General features: G+C 36.9%; 1 protein-coding gene and 1 pseudogene across 5 annotated transcripts in view; both read right to left on the bottom strand.

The window, feature by feature from the left end:
* Nucleotides 1-15,691, bottom strand: part of SYNE2 (spectrin repeat containing nuclear envelope protein 2) — a 319,917-nt gene that overhangs the window by 119,699 nt on the left and 184,527 nt on the right. For 4 of the 5 annotated variants that reach the window (XM_025442804.3, XM_025442803.3, XM_025442805.3 and 1 more), the window contains 6 exons: nt 14,699-14,917; nt 9,130-9,395; nt 7,102-7,270; nt 4,853-5,008; nt 2,334-2,474; nt 190-372 (listed from right to left, as the gene is read on the bottom strand). In XM_025442804.3, the coding sequence (XP_025298589.1) occupies nt 190-372; nt 2,334-2,474; nt 4,853-5,008; nt 7,102-7,270; nt 9,130-9,395; nt 14,699-14,917 (1,134 nt within the window). The remainder of the gene's footprint in view (nt 1-189; nt 373-2,333; nt 2,475-4,852; nt 5,009-7,101; nt 7,271-9,129; nt 9,396-14,698; nt 14,918-15,691) is intronic. The other variant, XM_025442808.3, reaches the window with a different exon arrangement.
* Nucleotides 12,409-14,672, bottom strand: LOC112657044 (40S ribosomal protein S29-like; annotated as a pseudogene).

Raw genomic sequence — 15,691 nt, 5'->3', positions numbered from 1 at the left:
CGCCTGCATGGAGCCTGCTTCTCCCTCTGCCTCTCTCTCTCTCTGTGTCTCTATGAATAAATAAATAAAATCTTAAAAAAAAAAATCAAAGGCAACTGGCTGCCTCTGAATCTATCTTTTAGTTTTGTTTTAAAGCCTTCTCAACACTCCTACAAGCTAAGTGTAGTTACCGTGCATTAACTGCCGTACCTTGTTTACCTGGGAGGTTCTAGATTCTGCCCTCTGGGATACTTGCTGATATTGCTGGAAAGGAATCATCAAGTTATCCATCCATTCTTGAGCCTGTCCTGGATTCTGTTCAACAATGTCCTGCACTTCAGAATCCAGCTCATTTAGCTTGGAATGCCAGAGATCTAGCTCGTCCCACATTTTCTGGAGAAGGAAATCATAAGTCACGTTGAATGCAGAGGTCCTAGCTCACTGTGTTAATTCCTAGCTTTTGCATAGTATCTGCACTTGTAAATAAATGCTACCAAAACAACATCATAGGCGTGCTATTTCACTTAAGCCCAGAAACTGCTTGTGACATTTTCTGAGGTCTCTTGGTCTAACTGTATTCATTTCAGGTACAGAATTAGCTGTCAGGGTACAGAAAGGCCTGGACATTTCCAGAGACAAATGACACCAAATAAGATCAATATAACCCTACTCATTCAAGAATGAGGAGTAACATTATGTTATACCCGAACCCTTATAGACCAATATATGTGTATGTGTGTGTGTTTAATCTAGAATACAATTTTTATCAAGTGCCTAGTGGCTCAGTTGGTTTCAGCTCAGGTCTTGATCTCAGGGTCATGAGTTCTGCCCCACATTGGGCTCCACATGGGGCATAGAGCCTACTCAAAAAAAAGAAGAAAAGTGGGATCCCTGGGTGGCGCAGCAGTTTAGCACCTGCCTTTGGCCCAGGGCACGATCCTGGAGACCCGGGATCGAATCCCACATCGGGCTCCCAGTGCATGGAGCCTGCTTCTCCCTCTGCCTATGTCTCTGCCTCTCTCTCTCTCTCTTTCTCTCTGTGACTATCATAATAAAAAAAAAAAGTATAAAAATAAAACTAACAAAAAGAAAACATCTGTTTTGCTTTAGGGTTGATGCAATGGCAGAAAATTCTAGTGACTGCATTTGGCTCAAGAAACCAATTGATTGGATTCAAACCTGGACTTGTAAGGTCAGAGGAACTCTCAAAGGTAAAATATTTAATTCCTACTTAATATTTGCTTAAGAACTGAATTTTTAGAAATAGGAAAAATGGACTGGTTAAATTAGGTTCCCCTACTTATTAAGAATCAAGATTTTGTCCAATGGTGAGACATAGTCAGACCTATTTTTAAAAGTCTCCATTCCTATTAGAATACTTCCTTAAAGTGTAGATTAGAATAAGAATGTTTTCCACCTGCAGGAATTTACTGGTGAGTTAATGGTAGAAAACCATGCTCATGTACAGTTTTATCTAACACTTGACTTCCTAAGATATTTTACAAGGGAAATAAATTTGGAATTTCTATTTTCCTTTTTTCCCTGGTAGTCTAAAGAAAAGCTGTTAATTCTATTTAAATTCTACTGGAATATATATTTTTAATCAGATAATTTTCAGAAATGTTCTGTATCTTATTTCACATGTTAATTAGTTAGAAAACAAAGACTGTAAAAATGCTCAGAGAAACATGTTAGCTCTGTTTTTTACATTTAATATTTTTTATGCCAATCTTCCCAGGATAAGATCCTTACTCTCCTTTACTTGTGAAAAAGGCTAGTTCAAGGACACCTAGGTGGCTCAGGGGTCAGCTCAGGGCATGATTCCACATCGGGCTCCCCGCAGGGAGCCTGCTTCTCCCTCAGCCTATGTCTCTGCCTTCTCTCTGTGTCTCTCATAAACGAATAAATAAAATCTTAAAAAAAAAAAAAAAAGGCTAGTTCACAATCATAGGCTCTCAGGGCTTCAGGTATATTCCCACCATTTTATAGAAAAAAAAACTGAGAATGGTTCTTGGGCAACCTGGGTGGCTCTGCCAATTAAGTGTCCACCTCTTGTTTTCAGCTCAGGTCATTATCTCAGGGTTGTCAGGTTCCATGCCTGGGCATGGAGCCTGCTTGGGGCTCTCTCTCTCTCCTTCTCCCTCTGCCTCTGCCCACCTCCACAAAACAACAACAACTGAGAACAGTTCTTAAATGCAACTTTCTCCACCAAGCCTCTGCAGTGATACTCAGTAAGGGAGGCCCCATGGATCTGAATTAGGATCTCTGTGCTTCACGTTCATCCCTAGAGCATATCCTGATGACAGGAACAGGAGGAATGTCAAATGCTGAGGGAAATTAAAGAAGGATGTTACCTTTTGAATTTCTTGAGCTTTCTCAATATTTTTGCTTTTCTGCTGCAACATCTTTTCAACATCGTGAAGCCCATTGTTAATTTCATCTATTTTTCTACTCATTGTATACGAGGGTGAACTTTTCAAAACTTCATTGCTAATCTGTTACAATGAAAGAAAGACATATTTGGCTTACAGATACCTTCAATACTCTATTCATAGGTGCAGGGGATAAAATGGGTAGTCATACTGTAAGGCAATTTTACTTCCAAAATTCTTCTAAAGGCTAGGGGGAAAATCCCAAAATATACTGGGTTTTTAAACGTTAATGAAAGGGTAGATTAGCAGGCTAGGAAATGGTGGCTATGCTGACTTGACCTTTTAAATCCAATCTAAAAAAAGGAAATCAACTAACAAAAATTTGTTGAATATAATCCACAGCATGTACTACAGATCTGTGCTGAGTTGGGCAAAACTACTGTGTGTACCGTTGTCTGAGACATACCCCAGTGGAGCAAATGATATAAAGAAATTCAAGGGAGATAAATTATTCATTCTACAGTTTCTCACTTTATGAGAAGGACCTCTGCCCAGAACTATTTTCAATAAAACCTGATTTACTCTCAAGCTGACTTAAACAACATGTATTTCCCATCATAGTATTCATTTGGGTGAAATAACATAAAACTTCTTCTTTCTTGAAGATGCACAAAGCCTAGTTTTTCTCTGTGTGAATGTTTCTAGCGTATGTTTTCACAGTAATTAGAAATCTAGCTGCTGAACAGTGTAATTCTTTTTATCTGAATGATTTTCTTAAGAAAATAACTTGGGCTAGGAAAGATAACAGATGAATGTTGAATGTGTCATTTTTCAAATACCTGACTAGTTCTTGTTCTTGGGTTTTTTTTTTTTTTTTTTAAGGCTATGTTGATAAGGTTTTCTCCTAGCAGCCACTAAATAACCAAATAATACTTTATGCTTATATATAATCCTTTAACCCTTTTAAAAACCGCTATATCTGTAAAACCATTAAGACTAAAACCTTTCAATGCAGATAGCACACAGATGCAGAAACTAAACACAGGCTAATTGTCTTGCTGAAGGTCATATGTCAAGGTAGCAGTTGAACTTGTCCTGAGAAGCTCCCAGTCACCAGACTCTGGAGTCCCAGGCTCTTTTTCACATTTCAAGATGTTCGATATTTTATAAAATGTTTTTATTCCACAGACCATAATTCAGTTGAAATTTTTAGGGAAAAAAATTAATCCTATGTTAGTTTTTAAATTGATGTAATAGCTTTTTATTGCTATGTTACAAATTACTACGAAGTGAAGTTTTCTGATACTTGGGGCAGTTATTCTCTTGGCAGAAACCATATAATTTAGATACATTAGGAGAGACCAATATTTAGGAAAAGTAAGCAACCCCTCGAATTACACCAAATGGTTCTGAGTCTGCTTGGATCCTCCAGACACACCATACAATAAAAATCAGTTGCTATTTGTTACAAATATACAAGTTATAGTTGAAACCTTCAACTCCTATATCTAAGATTGATTTTGAGTATTTACTCTGTTTGGGATTTTCACATGCAAACAAATCTAGTTGCTTTCAAAACATTTAGTATTCTCTTAAGATCAATAGTGAATGATTCTTGAGAAAGTATCTCATAATAGATTTTCTTGTGTGTTAAATCAACAAATTTTGTTATAAATGTATATTTAGGAGTTTATGTGTTTTTTTCATGGGTAAGATTTTCCTGAGAAATCTGTCAAAGAAGTTATCTGAGTCTGAAATACAATTTTTGTGCGTGTGTGTTTGCATTTAATATCTATTTTATTAAGTTAGAGGTACTCCAGATTTCAAAAAGCAATACAAGAATCCTTCTGTGGATGATGGACCAAATAGAATTTTGTTCTGTTGGATCTAAAGCTGCCTTTCTATAATCCAAAAAATTTGTCTTGCTAAACTCCTGTGTCTTCAGTACTATGAAATACTTCCCCTCTTTCTTCCAACCTTCAGATTCATCCAGTCAGGGATAAAGATTTTCTCAGGTGTGTTTTATGAGAACTGTGTTGTCACCATCAAAAAGACTGTGTGCTAAATGCTATTTCTAGTGAGTTGTGAAATTTGTATTCTTATTGTCCTTGGTTGCAATTTCAAAACATTCACAGGGAATAAGTTTCAAAGCAAAGTACTATTCATGTCCAAAAGTTTGAAGCGATTCTCCAGTTTAAAAAAAAAAAAAAAAAAAAAAAAGCCAAGCAAAAGCCAATCTATAATTCTGTTTTTAAATCCAGGAGAAGAAAAACTAAGCACCTTAATAAGTAAAAATAAACACATTATCTTCTAATTCTATTATCTGTCACTAATTTAAAGCAAGTTCATCTCAGTATGCAAAACACAGAATTACCACTTATCTAAACTCTATAAAAACAGTCATAGCTGAAATCAGGGCAAATGAAAATGTGACATTACAGGATCTCTTCTTTATATCCATTCAACTCATAAATAATAACACTAGTACAAACGATTATTACCTTCTCATCTATGTCTTCTAAAGCTTTTCTGCATTCTTCCACCTGGGATTCAATCTCTGCAGGGACTAGGGTGTACATTTCAGAATACTTCATGCGCAGTTTTTCCATAATATTCTCAAAAGTTAGCTTCCCTTTCTTAAAAATACTTTGAAGCTCCTAAAATCATCAAGAGAGTTTCAAATACTCACGGAACAGAGAAAAAGTTTAACTCTAAAAGTGAAAGCAGCTTGCCAGCACATCCTTATGATTTAAATGAACACACTTTGCATGACAAAGCCTCACTACTGATACAAGCCGATTAAGCCTGAGAGATACTCAGTTTGGTCAGATGATGCTTTCTAGTTTGTAAGAAATAAACTTGATACCTCTTCATAGTGTCAAACCATTGTCCTAAAAAGACATTACAACATCTCCTGCTTCTAAAGTACCTCTAGGATTTAACTGTATCTCAGTTGCAGTCTTGATCTAAAAAGCTGCAAGTAGCAAAAAAGTTTCAAAGAAGGTTTTTTTGTTGTTGTTATTAACTTGTTGCCATTTCTGCTTCTTCCTACATTATCATCACAATGATTCAAGGCCACTAAAAGCCCTAGGCTTGAAGCACAAGTGTCTGCTTTCATGTAATTAGACAGCCTAGCAGAGCTCCACTCCTTTCAAAAGGGAGGGTTCCAGTTCCCTGCAAAGAATGTGGGTTTCAGGAGATAAAAGAAACCTGAACAAATAGTCTATTGGTTGTGGCCTAGAAATAAAATCTGATCTACGTTCTCCTGAGCTAATTATAAAGGAGAAACTCATTTGTTTGGGAAAGTTTCCCAAAGATCAAGTGGAAAAATACTTCTTGACTTTATTGTGGCTTTTTGGGGTTTGTTTTGTTTATACAGTAGCTGTTCAGTAGCATTATTCGTGTTAATGGATTGAGTCACCGCACTGAAGAATGATTACAATTTGAATGACTCCATGATGTGTCACTGTTTTCTTTTTTTCTTAACCTTCAGCAGAGAACAAATCTGAGACTGAAAAGGTAGAGAACAATGCCATTCAGACAAAGGTGGAGTTTGAAGTATAGTGCCATCCTATTTTATCTTGACCTAGTCAGAGTATAGGTCTTCATTCAGAGCTACCCATAGATGGCTTCCCCATGAAGGAAGAGTGTGAGCTAAAGTTAAGGTCCCTTTATCAACATTGAGCTCTGATTAACAACAGCACGTCATTCTGGAGTTAACTTCCAAATGCCATTTTTGCTTGTTACCACTGTACTGGAATAATTCTTAAAAAAAAAAAAAAAAAAAAAGAGGTCCTAAATAACACAAGCCCTTGTGATTGTGATTTAAAAGATATATTTGGTCTTCATCCCCGGTTCCAGAACAGCTTCTAAGACCCTTGGGATTTCCTGGATAGGTGTAAGAGGAGTGTCATGTTATTCATAACGAGCCCTTTTCAACCATACCTGAGTTTATGCTAATGAATGAATGGGGTGTGGGGGGCAAAATATATATTCAGGATGGTGCCTGGTTGCCAGAGGAACCAATTATGTGATTAGAGGGTTGGAACTTTGAGCCCCACCTCCCAACCTCTAGGGTGGGGTAAAGAGCTGAAGGTTAATTATCAATGGCCAATGGTTTAACCAATCATGCGTACATAATGGAACCACCATAAAAACTCTTAATCAATGAGGTATGGAGAATCTGGAGTTGGTCCTGGGAAAGTGGGATACCCAAAGAGGTCCTGGAGGGTCTGAGAGACTTCCCCCTTACCTTGCTCTATGCAAGTGGTCTGGGCTAACTCCCTCTAGTTACGGAGTTATGGTTGAATTGAATAGGAGGATACTTAGTTGGTTTCTAGAGACATGGGAGGAAAAAAACCCCATGCATTTGGTATCAGAAGTGTTATGAGTAAAAATAGTTGCACCACTTTCAGAGATAAATCATACATCCTACTAAAGTCAGTAGTAGATCAATAACGCTCTGGGGCCCCTGTTCACCGAACATACCTGAAAAACAGTTGAAAAAGGGCTGCATGGTCCAGTCTGGCCTCCTCTCTGCTCTCAACTTTACTCTCTGCACTCCAGCCACAGTGATCTCCTATGGTTTGGCCCATATCATGCCACAGGGTCTTTGCATGTGCTTTCCTCCCTCCTCCTACATGCCCTCCATTCTAGTCACAGAATTACCTCTGCCCCAGAGACTTTAGATTCAAGATTGTAGACCTGTGTTAGCCACATTCACTGGCCCCTCACTTCATTCTTCACTTACCTCAAACTGGTCTGCCCTTTCTGGGTGGTCTTGTAATTCCATATTTTGGAAAGAAGCTGCAGTCTGTTGAAATAAATTCTTCAAAGAAATCATTTCTTTTGTGAAAGAATGTCTTTCTTGGATTTCATTCTCCATCAATTCCTTATTTTCTTGAGCTTTCTGAAAAAGCCTAACATATAACATCAAAATAAAATTGTTTCTCTACTCTGCTCTCTTATGAGATAGTTTTATTTCAACAATTAACACAGTGTCTGCATAGCTCACAAAAGATTTTTTCCTGAACATAAAGTACCAGTTTTCAGTGGTTTATATACTACATATATAAACATATGCCAAATTCTATCACACAATCAAAAACCTCTCCAAACTCCCATCTCAAAATATCCTCTTTTCACACATTACATTCCAATTGCTATCTCCATCCTACTTTTCTCCAAGTGATCCTTGAATTCAACTGAATATGATGTAGAGGTAAGAATGGATTCATGGGTGGGCTTTTGGGGATAGATGACTGGATAGACTTTTTTTTTTATCTCAGCTGACCCCATTTGCCGTGACTGTAGCCACCTTATTAGTACAGGAGTTTACAATTTTTCCTGAGAGCTATTTGGTATTCCCAGCCGTAAATATATTATATCCTGTGACCCAATGATTCTAATTCTTGGCGTCTTTCTCAAAGAATTAATCACAGATGCAGAAAGAGACTCTAGTATAATTATATTTACTACAATGTTTTTATAAAAGTAAAAAAAAATTACGTATAATTTAAAGGTTCTATATTAGGCCTTTGGTTAAAGAAATTATGGCATAGACGCATGTGAAATATTACATAATTATGTTTTAAGGAACATTTAATGGCATAGGCAAATTAACATGATATGCTGATAAGTGATTTAGCAGACAACAAAACAGTACAGTATTATGATCAGAATTTGTTTAAAAATACAATCAGTAGAAAAGATTAGGAGTGATTGGCAGTGATTGTTGTTGAATGGTAAAATAAAGGGGGAGATTTATATTAATTTTTTTATTTATATTAATTTTTATAATTTTCCACATTCCCTGAACTTCCTAATATATATTCCTAATATATATTACTAAAATAGAAAAACAGCAGACATTAAGAAAAAAATTCAAAGGATATTCACCCTCAATAATACCAGGATGGAAAACATGTGTTTGCTTTTATTGTTATTAATCTTTTCCATCCCTGCTCCTTTTTCTGAGCATAGTTGACACACAATATTACATTTGTTTCTGGTGTATAATCTAGTGATTTGACAGGCTTATACGTTATTCTATGCTTGGCACAAGTATAGCTACCATCTGTCCCATTACATCGCTATTGTAATTGACTGTATTCCTTATGATCTGCTTTTTCATTCCCGTGACTAATTCATTCCATAAATAAAGGCCCACTCCCCTTCACCCATTTTGCCCATCCCCTTACCTCCCTCCTCTCCAGTTCTGCTTTTTGTTTGTTAGTTCACTTTTTTAAGATCCAGTTTAGGAGTAGAATCATATGGTATTTGTCTTTCTCAGACTGACTCATTTCACTTAGTAGAATATCCTCTAGGTTCATCTATGTTATCTCAAATGGCATGATCTCATCCTTTTATGGCTATATAATATTCCATTGGATACATATACAATATTTTCCTTATCCTTTTGTCTATTAATGGACACTGGAGTTGCTTCCATGTCTTGGCTATTGTAAATAATACTGCAATAAACATAGAGGTGCATGTGTCTTTCAAGAGAGTGTTTTCATTTTCCCCGGGCAAATACTTAACAGTGGAATTATCAGATCATATGATATCTCTATTTTTAATTTTGTGAGGAACCTCCATACTATATTCCATAGTGGATGTACCATTCCAACCCTTTTTATACTTTTCTGTGTTAAACCAATTCTATCATATCATTGGTCATTATGCTATATTTTTATATTTTCAAAATTCAGTATTTTCTAAATTTTAAGCCTGAGTTGTCAGGCACGTTTTCTTAACAGTTTTTCATAAGTCTTACTTGTTGCATCGTTTCTGCATTGATGTAATCTCTTGAAATGTTGGACTAGTTTCCACAGCTTCTAAGCTTTTGGGAGCATTTTGGATACTTCTCATGCGCTGAAAGAGTAAGGTCAGTAACAACTGCTGCTTCTCCACATTTTCTTGGTAACGGCATAAACAGTCTTGCAGGTCACAGAGCTCCTCCGTGGTGGCTGCTTCTTTTGTTTTTGAAATTTCAGGGAGATCTTCTTGAAGATTATCTAAAATAATTGCTTCTCGTTCAATCTAATTCAATAAACAAAAAAACAGAACTCAAATAACTAAAAGGTACTTCGACCTCTCAGGAGCTGAAACACACCTTAGCAATCATAATTTTTGTATACTGGCTCCTCAAAGGGTTCCTAATGCCATATCTTCGCTCAAAGTAGTATCTGTCTTCTTCTAGAGGGAATATTATTCCTCCCCTATTGGAATCCCAGAATTCCCAGCTACTGATCATGTAGATATGTGATTAAAATGAAGTGTTGCTGTTGTGAGCAGAAATATTGTTGAATATTTTCATAAATAATTTCTCTCTCCTTCAGATTTCAGTTGCAGAAAGCAGTTATTTCTCTTGAAATATCTATAAGGTCACTAGAATGAGCTCCACCAAATTGCAACTACTATACAAGAGTTTGGGCAACAAGTGGATAATTTTTCTACAAGTGTCTTCTTTCACATCCTATTCCTATATACTCAAAAAAGGAAGTCCAGTACTTCCTTGTTACCCTAACACCTACACCAAAGGGAAAGTAGTCCTAACCAATCAAGTATTTGTCAACATGGAGACATGCAGAACCCAGAAATACATAACATCGCATATTGCAAAATGGAGTTCTATCATTCTTGAACTCAGAATGAAGACAGAGACAATCAGATCCCTCTAATACACCTCTTCAAACCCTATGGCCCTCACATCAGCTGCACCAACATTTGCCACATTCTGCCCTGGCACTGTCAACTCTCGTGCTCTAATGTTCAAACTGAGTCAGGCATCTTGCAATCTTGACATTGAGGAATATCACACCAGTCAGCTACAGTTATTCGATAGTAATCGAAATGGTAAATGAAAATCTGGATTCCAAAGGGTAGAAAATAAAGTCTATGAACATTTAGGAATTCCAGCATAAATTAGGTTTCCAGAAGCTCAATGGTCTAGGGCTTTCCAGAATTCCATAATGTAAAGACCAAGTAATTCAATCCTGTATCTCTACTATTAAGAAAGAGGCCCAGCACTGGATGTGCCCTTTGGGATTCTGGAGGCAGTATATGCTATACTTGAGAACATTCCTCAGATCCACTTATCAGAATGCTGCCAATCTTGAGGGAGGTCTGGAGAAAAAGAGACATTGCAGCAGGGTCAGGCTTTGGTTTAAGCTGCCCTGCCACTTGGGCCATATGATCCAGCTGAGTCCCTGGTCACTAGGATAGAGTATAAGTGTAGATGGCCCCTCTCCAAAAGACCTAGTTATGGAACTTATGCTTTCCATTATCTCACACCTAAATTCAGTTGGATTAGAAGTGCTAGTTCTTAGGCAAGCAGCTACAATTCCACCAGGGAATGATATAAAAGGTTTCCACTGGGTTGTTTTGCAACCTCCCTGCCAGAGAACCAGCAAGCAAAGAAAGGAATTGCTGTATTGTCAGAGACAACCATACATCTAGGGTTTCTAATATACATCAAGTTGAAAGCAGTATGTCCATAACTTAATGGAGCATCTCTTGGTGTTTCCAAACCAGTGATAACCATAAAAGAGCAACTAGAGCAACTATGACCCAGTTAGAATAAAACAACTAAAGCTTCTTACCATTCTCATTCCAGTTCTCCTCATCCCCCACCCATTTCCTGAGATCTCTTTCCAAAATAAACCACCTGCCTGCAAGCCCCATCTGGGTCTCTGCTGCATGATGTAAGGTGGTTAGTGATTAAGGAGGAGAACACAAGGAGGGAGGGGGAAATAATTTTTATTAGGATGATAATTTTACTCAAAAGCCAGACAATACTTCAACTTGCAACAGATAATCAAACTGTCATACATAACATCCAATCCAACATAACTCAGCAATTAAGAGAAATGAACTATTGATACAAGCAGCAATATACATGCATTTCCCATGCATTAAACTTAGTGATAAGATGTCGAACTCAAAAGGCACAAACTGTTCCAAGTCCATGTATATGACATTCTAGAAATGGCAAGACAGATTAATAGTTGCCAGGAGCTGGAGGTGACAGAAGGGGCGGATTTCAGAGAGGCACAAGGGAACTTTTTGGGGTGATGAAAATGATCTAAATCTTCATTTAGATTCATTGGTGATCATGTGACTGTGTTCATCAAAACTTAGCAAACTTCATGCTAAAAGGGATGAAGACAGTTCTGAAATCAGAAAATATTTACCACCAAAATTATGCATTCACTCTTCCGTCTAGAAAAGGCTCTGCAGCTCCTGAGTGATTTCCTTTAGATACAGAATTCTAATAATATTGGTTATAAAACTTTTAGGTTCATAGTCAATTATAAAGTAGTCTAGAAAGGGAGAAGGAGCCATAGTTGCACCATAAGTAAACAGAGTGAAGGGGACTGAAAAACCTATAACCAGCAGAATTAGGAACTAGTAAAAGTCCTTTGGACTTTTGGTACATGGGGAAGAACCCAGCCTTATACCTCCAATTATCTTTGAATTTTCTCTAGCACATTACAGTCACTGAAACAAAAATGATGACTCTGAATAGGCAGATAAGAGCAATTAAATCAAGCAGATTCTGATTAAGAAAAAAAAACAGGAAGGTAAAATTTTAGAGGGTGAAAAAAGCAAAAATTTCAATTTATATTTTAATTTACAAATTTAAACACAACATCTAAGTTTTTGAAAATCTACTTATACAAAACCTTTATCCCATAAAGATACCAGATTATTATATTACTATCTATGTCTTTAAAAAAGAAATTCATTCTGTCACATACAAAAGCACCAACCATGCTAATTGAATCTTGCATGTACAGGTGTTTAGATGATATAATTTTTAAGTGGATAGACGCTATTTTAAAATCTTACATCAATTTGGTGTGTACATAAATATCATTTAGGTTGATAGCTTTGTCATTAATAACACTGGAGTGGGCGCCTGGGTGGCTCACATGGTTAAGCATCTGCCTTCTGCTCAGGTCATGATCTCCAGGTCCCAAGATCAAGCCCCATGTTGGAAGTCTGCTTCTCTCTCTCTGCCTCTCCCCCTGTGTGCTCTCTCTCTCTCTCTCTCTCTCTCTCTCTCTCTCTCAGATGAATAAATACATCTTAAAAATACATACATACATACATACATACATATATACATCAGAGTGTAAGTTTAACTCCTCTTAAAAGACTACTCGTGAATTTGGGCAAGTTACTCAATCTCACTGTGTCTCACTTTCCTCACCTACAAAATAAGGATAAAATAAAAGTATCTAGCTCATAGGACTCTGGTGAGGATAAATGATCATACACATAAAATGCTTAGAATTTTGCCCAACACATGCTCCACACCCGCCCACTGTTAAAGTTGTTGTTACTGTTATTACACAAGGGCATGTTTTGTTTATGCTACTCTTTGAAAAACACATTCTGCTAGTAGATATTGTCAAATGAGTCTATGAATAATTACAAAGTTCTAAGTGAATGGCGTCTGAATTAACCAAATATAATTGCAAATGGGTATACAGCAATAGAGAGACAATGTAGTAAAATAGAACAAAAGCTTAGAATTAGCATAGACCTGGGTTTGAAGAAGAGCTGTCCTTGAAGAAATGTTCATTCTGCCCACTAAGCACAAGGGCCCAGTCAGATTCTTTTTTTTTTTTTTTAAGATTTTATTTATTTATTTATGTGACACACAGAGAGACAGAGAGCACAAGCAGGGGAAGTGGCAGGCAGAGGGAGAGGGAGAAGCAGGCTTCCCACAGAGCAGGGAGTCCAATGTGGGATTCGGATCCCAAGATCCCCGGGATCATGACCTGAGCCAAAGGCAGATGCTTAACCGAGCCACCCAGGTGTCCCCTTCCCCAGTCAGAATCTAAAGTCACAGCAGTGAGCAAAACAGATGCAGCCCCAGTCCACAGTTCCAGCTCAATCACTAGCAGGGAGATCGTGTGCCAACAGAAATCTCTCAGTGCCTCAGTATCCCCATTGATAAAATGGTAATAATATTTAACTCCTGAGGGCAATACAAGGATTTGGTGGCATCATGTGTGAATAGCCTTCTTAGAGACAGCACATAGCCTACTCCAGCAACTCAATGAACTGTGCCAGTATGGAAGGGAAAGAAGTGGACTAACAGCAGTAATTAACAAAGTTTCTTTGAGTTTTAAAGTTTCAAGAGTCTATTTACTAGTCAAACCCTACTAGCACTACCAAAATAATATTTATTTTCAAGAATATCAAGTTACTTGTCTTAATTGAAGTATTTTAATTTTATGTACAAAGAGTTACCATTAAGGTAGGTGTAGGTATCTTGGACATGTGCACTGAGGTAGGGATCTTGGATGACTCATTCAAGGAAGTTCACTTAATCCAACCTAATGAAGCCTGTATCCTCTCAATACTGATGGAAACACCATGGGCACATACTGAGGCCATAATTTGCAGTTCAGATCATGTTGATTTGATCAGACATGGCAAGAACGAGAACCCTGGCTAGATTTTCTCCCATGGCTCCAGGAGAGCTGCTGGTGACCCATCTTGCTCTCTCAGATACAATGGGGCAAAAAGCAAGAACAGCAAGTTTAAAGCAGAAAAAATATGCTTGCTAAACATTTATATTTCAAAACTTGTGACCTACCTCCAATCAAGTATTGATTCACTGTATTTCTCTCTTAAGTAAATTTAGCAGGAATTTTGACTTGAATAAGAGAGAAGGGTTTTCATTAATGTCCCAATTTGTACTTCGTTTATACCTGATCTTTTAGAAAGATTAACAAACACCCTAAGACAATTTTATACTATTTAAAATTTTCTTTTTAAATATATGTGAAGGCCTAAGTCCTGAATCATGCTTAAATTAACATCTCTGATTGATATATACTATGGAGGTTTTCTTTAAGAGAGTCTTCACAAAGAGCATCAAACATATTTTTAAGTCCATAGTTAACAATTAATTGAAGTTAATTTCTATAGTTAACCATTGCAGTTAACTTCGAAATTAGTTTGTTATTATGACTATTACTTAATTCTAACCTTTAGTGTTATATAGTCATTTTTAAGAGGGGTTAGCTCAGATGCACAATAAAGAATTTAAAGCTCAAATGAGCAAGTACTTATTTATAAGTATTACCTGATACCAAAAAAAAAAAAAAAAAGGCACTATTAGGAAAGAATTTGAATCATTTCTTGGGGATTATTTTGCTAGGACCTGACCTCTACAAACATTTATGTATTAGGTATATATGATAAAAAAAAATGGTACTACCAGTTGAGGACTTGTTTTACGTAAAAACAAAGCGAAAGTAATAAAACAATTTAAATGACATTCGCTAGGAAACTGGCTTGTTCCTTAAAAACAAAGCACTTACTTCTTCACTGACAAATTTCCACTCCTGCTTCAGCTCTTCACACCACAGCTCCCATTCTTTAGCAGCCTCCAACAAACTCAACCATTTGTCCCACAGAGCCAGTGTAGTTCTGAGCAAACACCTGTCATCACTGTCTGTGCACATGGGTCTCAGGTGTCTGAGGACCTGACGTAGTTCCATGAACTCTTCTTTGGTTGATAAAAGATTTGACCTCAAGGCCTTAGGAAAGAAAAGGAAAAGTAAGAATATAATGTCTATTAATTTTTCTGAAACTTATGAACTTCTTAAAATTTGGAACTATTGATGATTTTAAAACATCTATAAGTATTAAATAATCTATATTCTAGACCTTTTGAAAGCCAATTTGAAACAGTTTAGAATTAACTATGTATTATTTTGTTGCACGAGTTTGGAACCATGGTGACAAAAATGACCCATAAACCAATTCTTCCAAGTAAGAACGTATAAACATTCTAAAAGTTCCATTGTTATTTTAAACTTGAATCTCATTATTTTTACTAGTTTATTAATTTGCATAAGGCTTATCAACCACCAATGCATTATTTAGGGGTTTTGTGTTTGTTTGTTTGTTTGTTTGGGGATAGATGTTAGGCACAGATGATTTCGAATGGTTTCATTCAAATTCTAATAACATAATACCATAGATTCCAACAGATGAAAATAAGCCAAAACAAAAATTACAGAGTAAGAATAAGGAGTAGCCAGAGTTTAAACTTATGATAGTTGCTTTAAATTCTCTGTCATTGATCCAGCAACATCCAACAAAATAACATAAAAAGTGACACTTTAGAAATAGCGATCCCTGGGGCAACTGAGTGGCTGAGTTGGTTGAGCATCACACTCTTATTTCCGCCCAGGTCTTGATCTGAGATCTAGCCCCATGGCGGGTGCTCAGTGGGAGTCTGCTTGAGAGTGTCTCTCTCTCTCCCTCTACCTTCCCCACTGCCTGCTCACACACACACTCTCTTTAAA

Source organism: Canis lupus, chromosome 8 (assembly GCF_003254725.2).
Source record: "Canis lupus dingo isolate Sandy chromosome 8, ASM325472v2, whole genome shotgun sequence".
Taxonomy (NCBI): Eukaryota; Metazoa; Chordata; class Mammalia; order Carnivora; family Canidae; genus Canis; species Canis lupus.
This window is presented reverse-complemented; position numbering and strand designations above follow the sequence as displayed.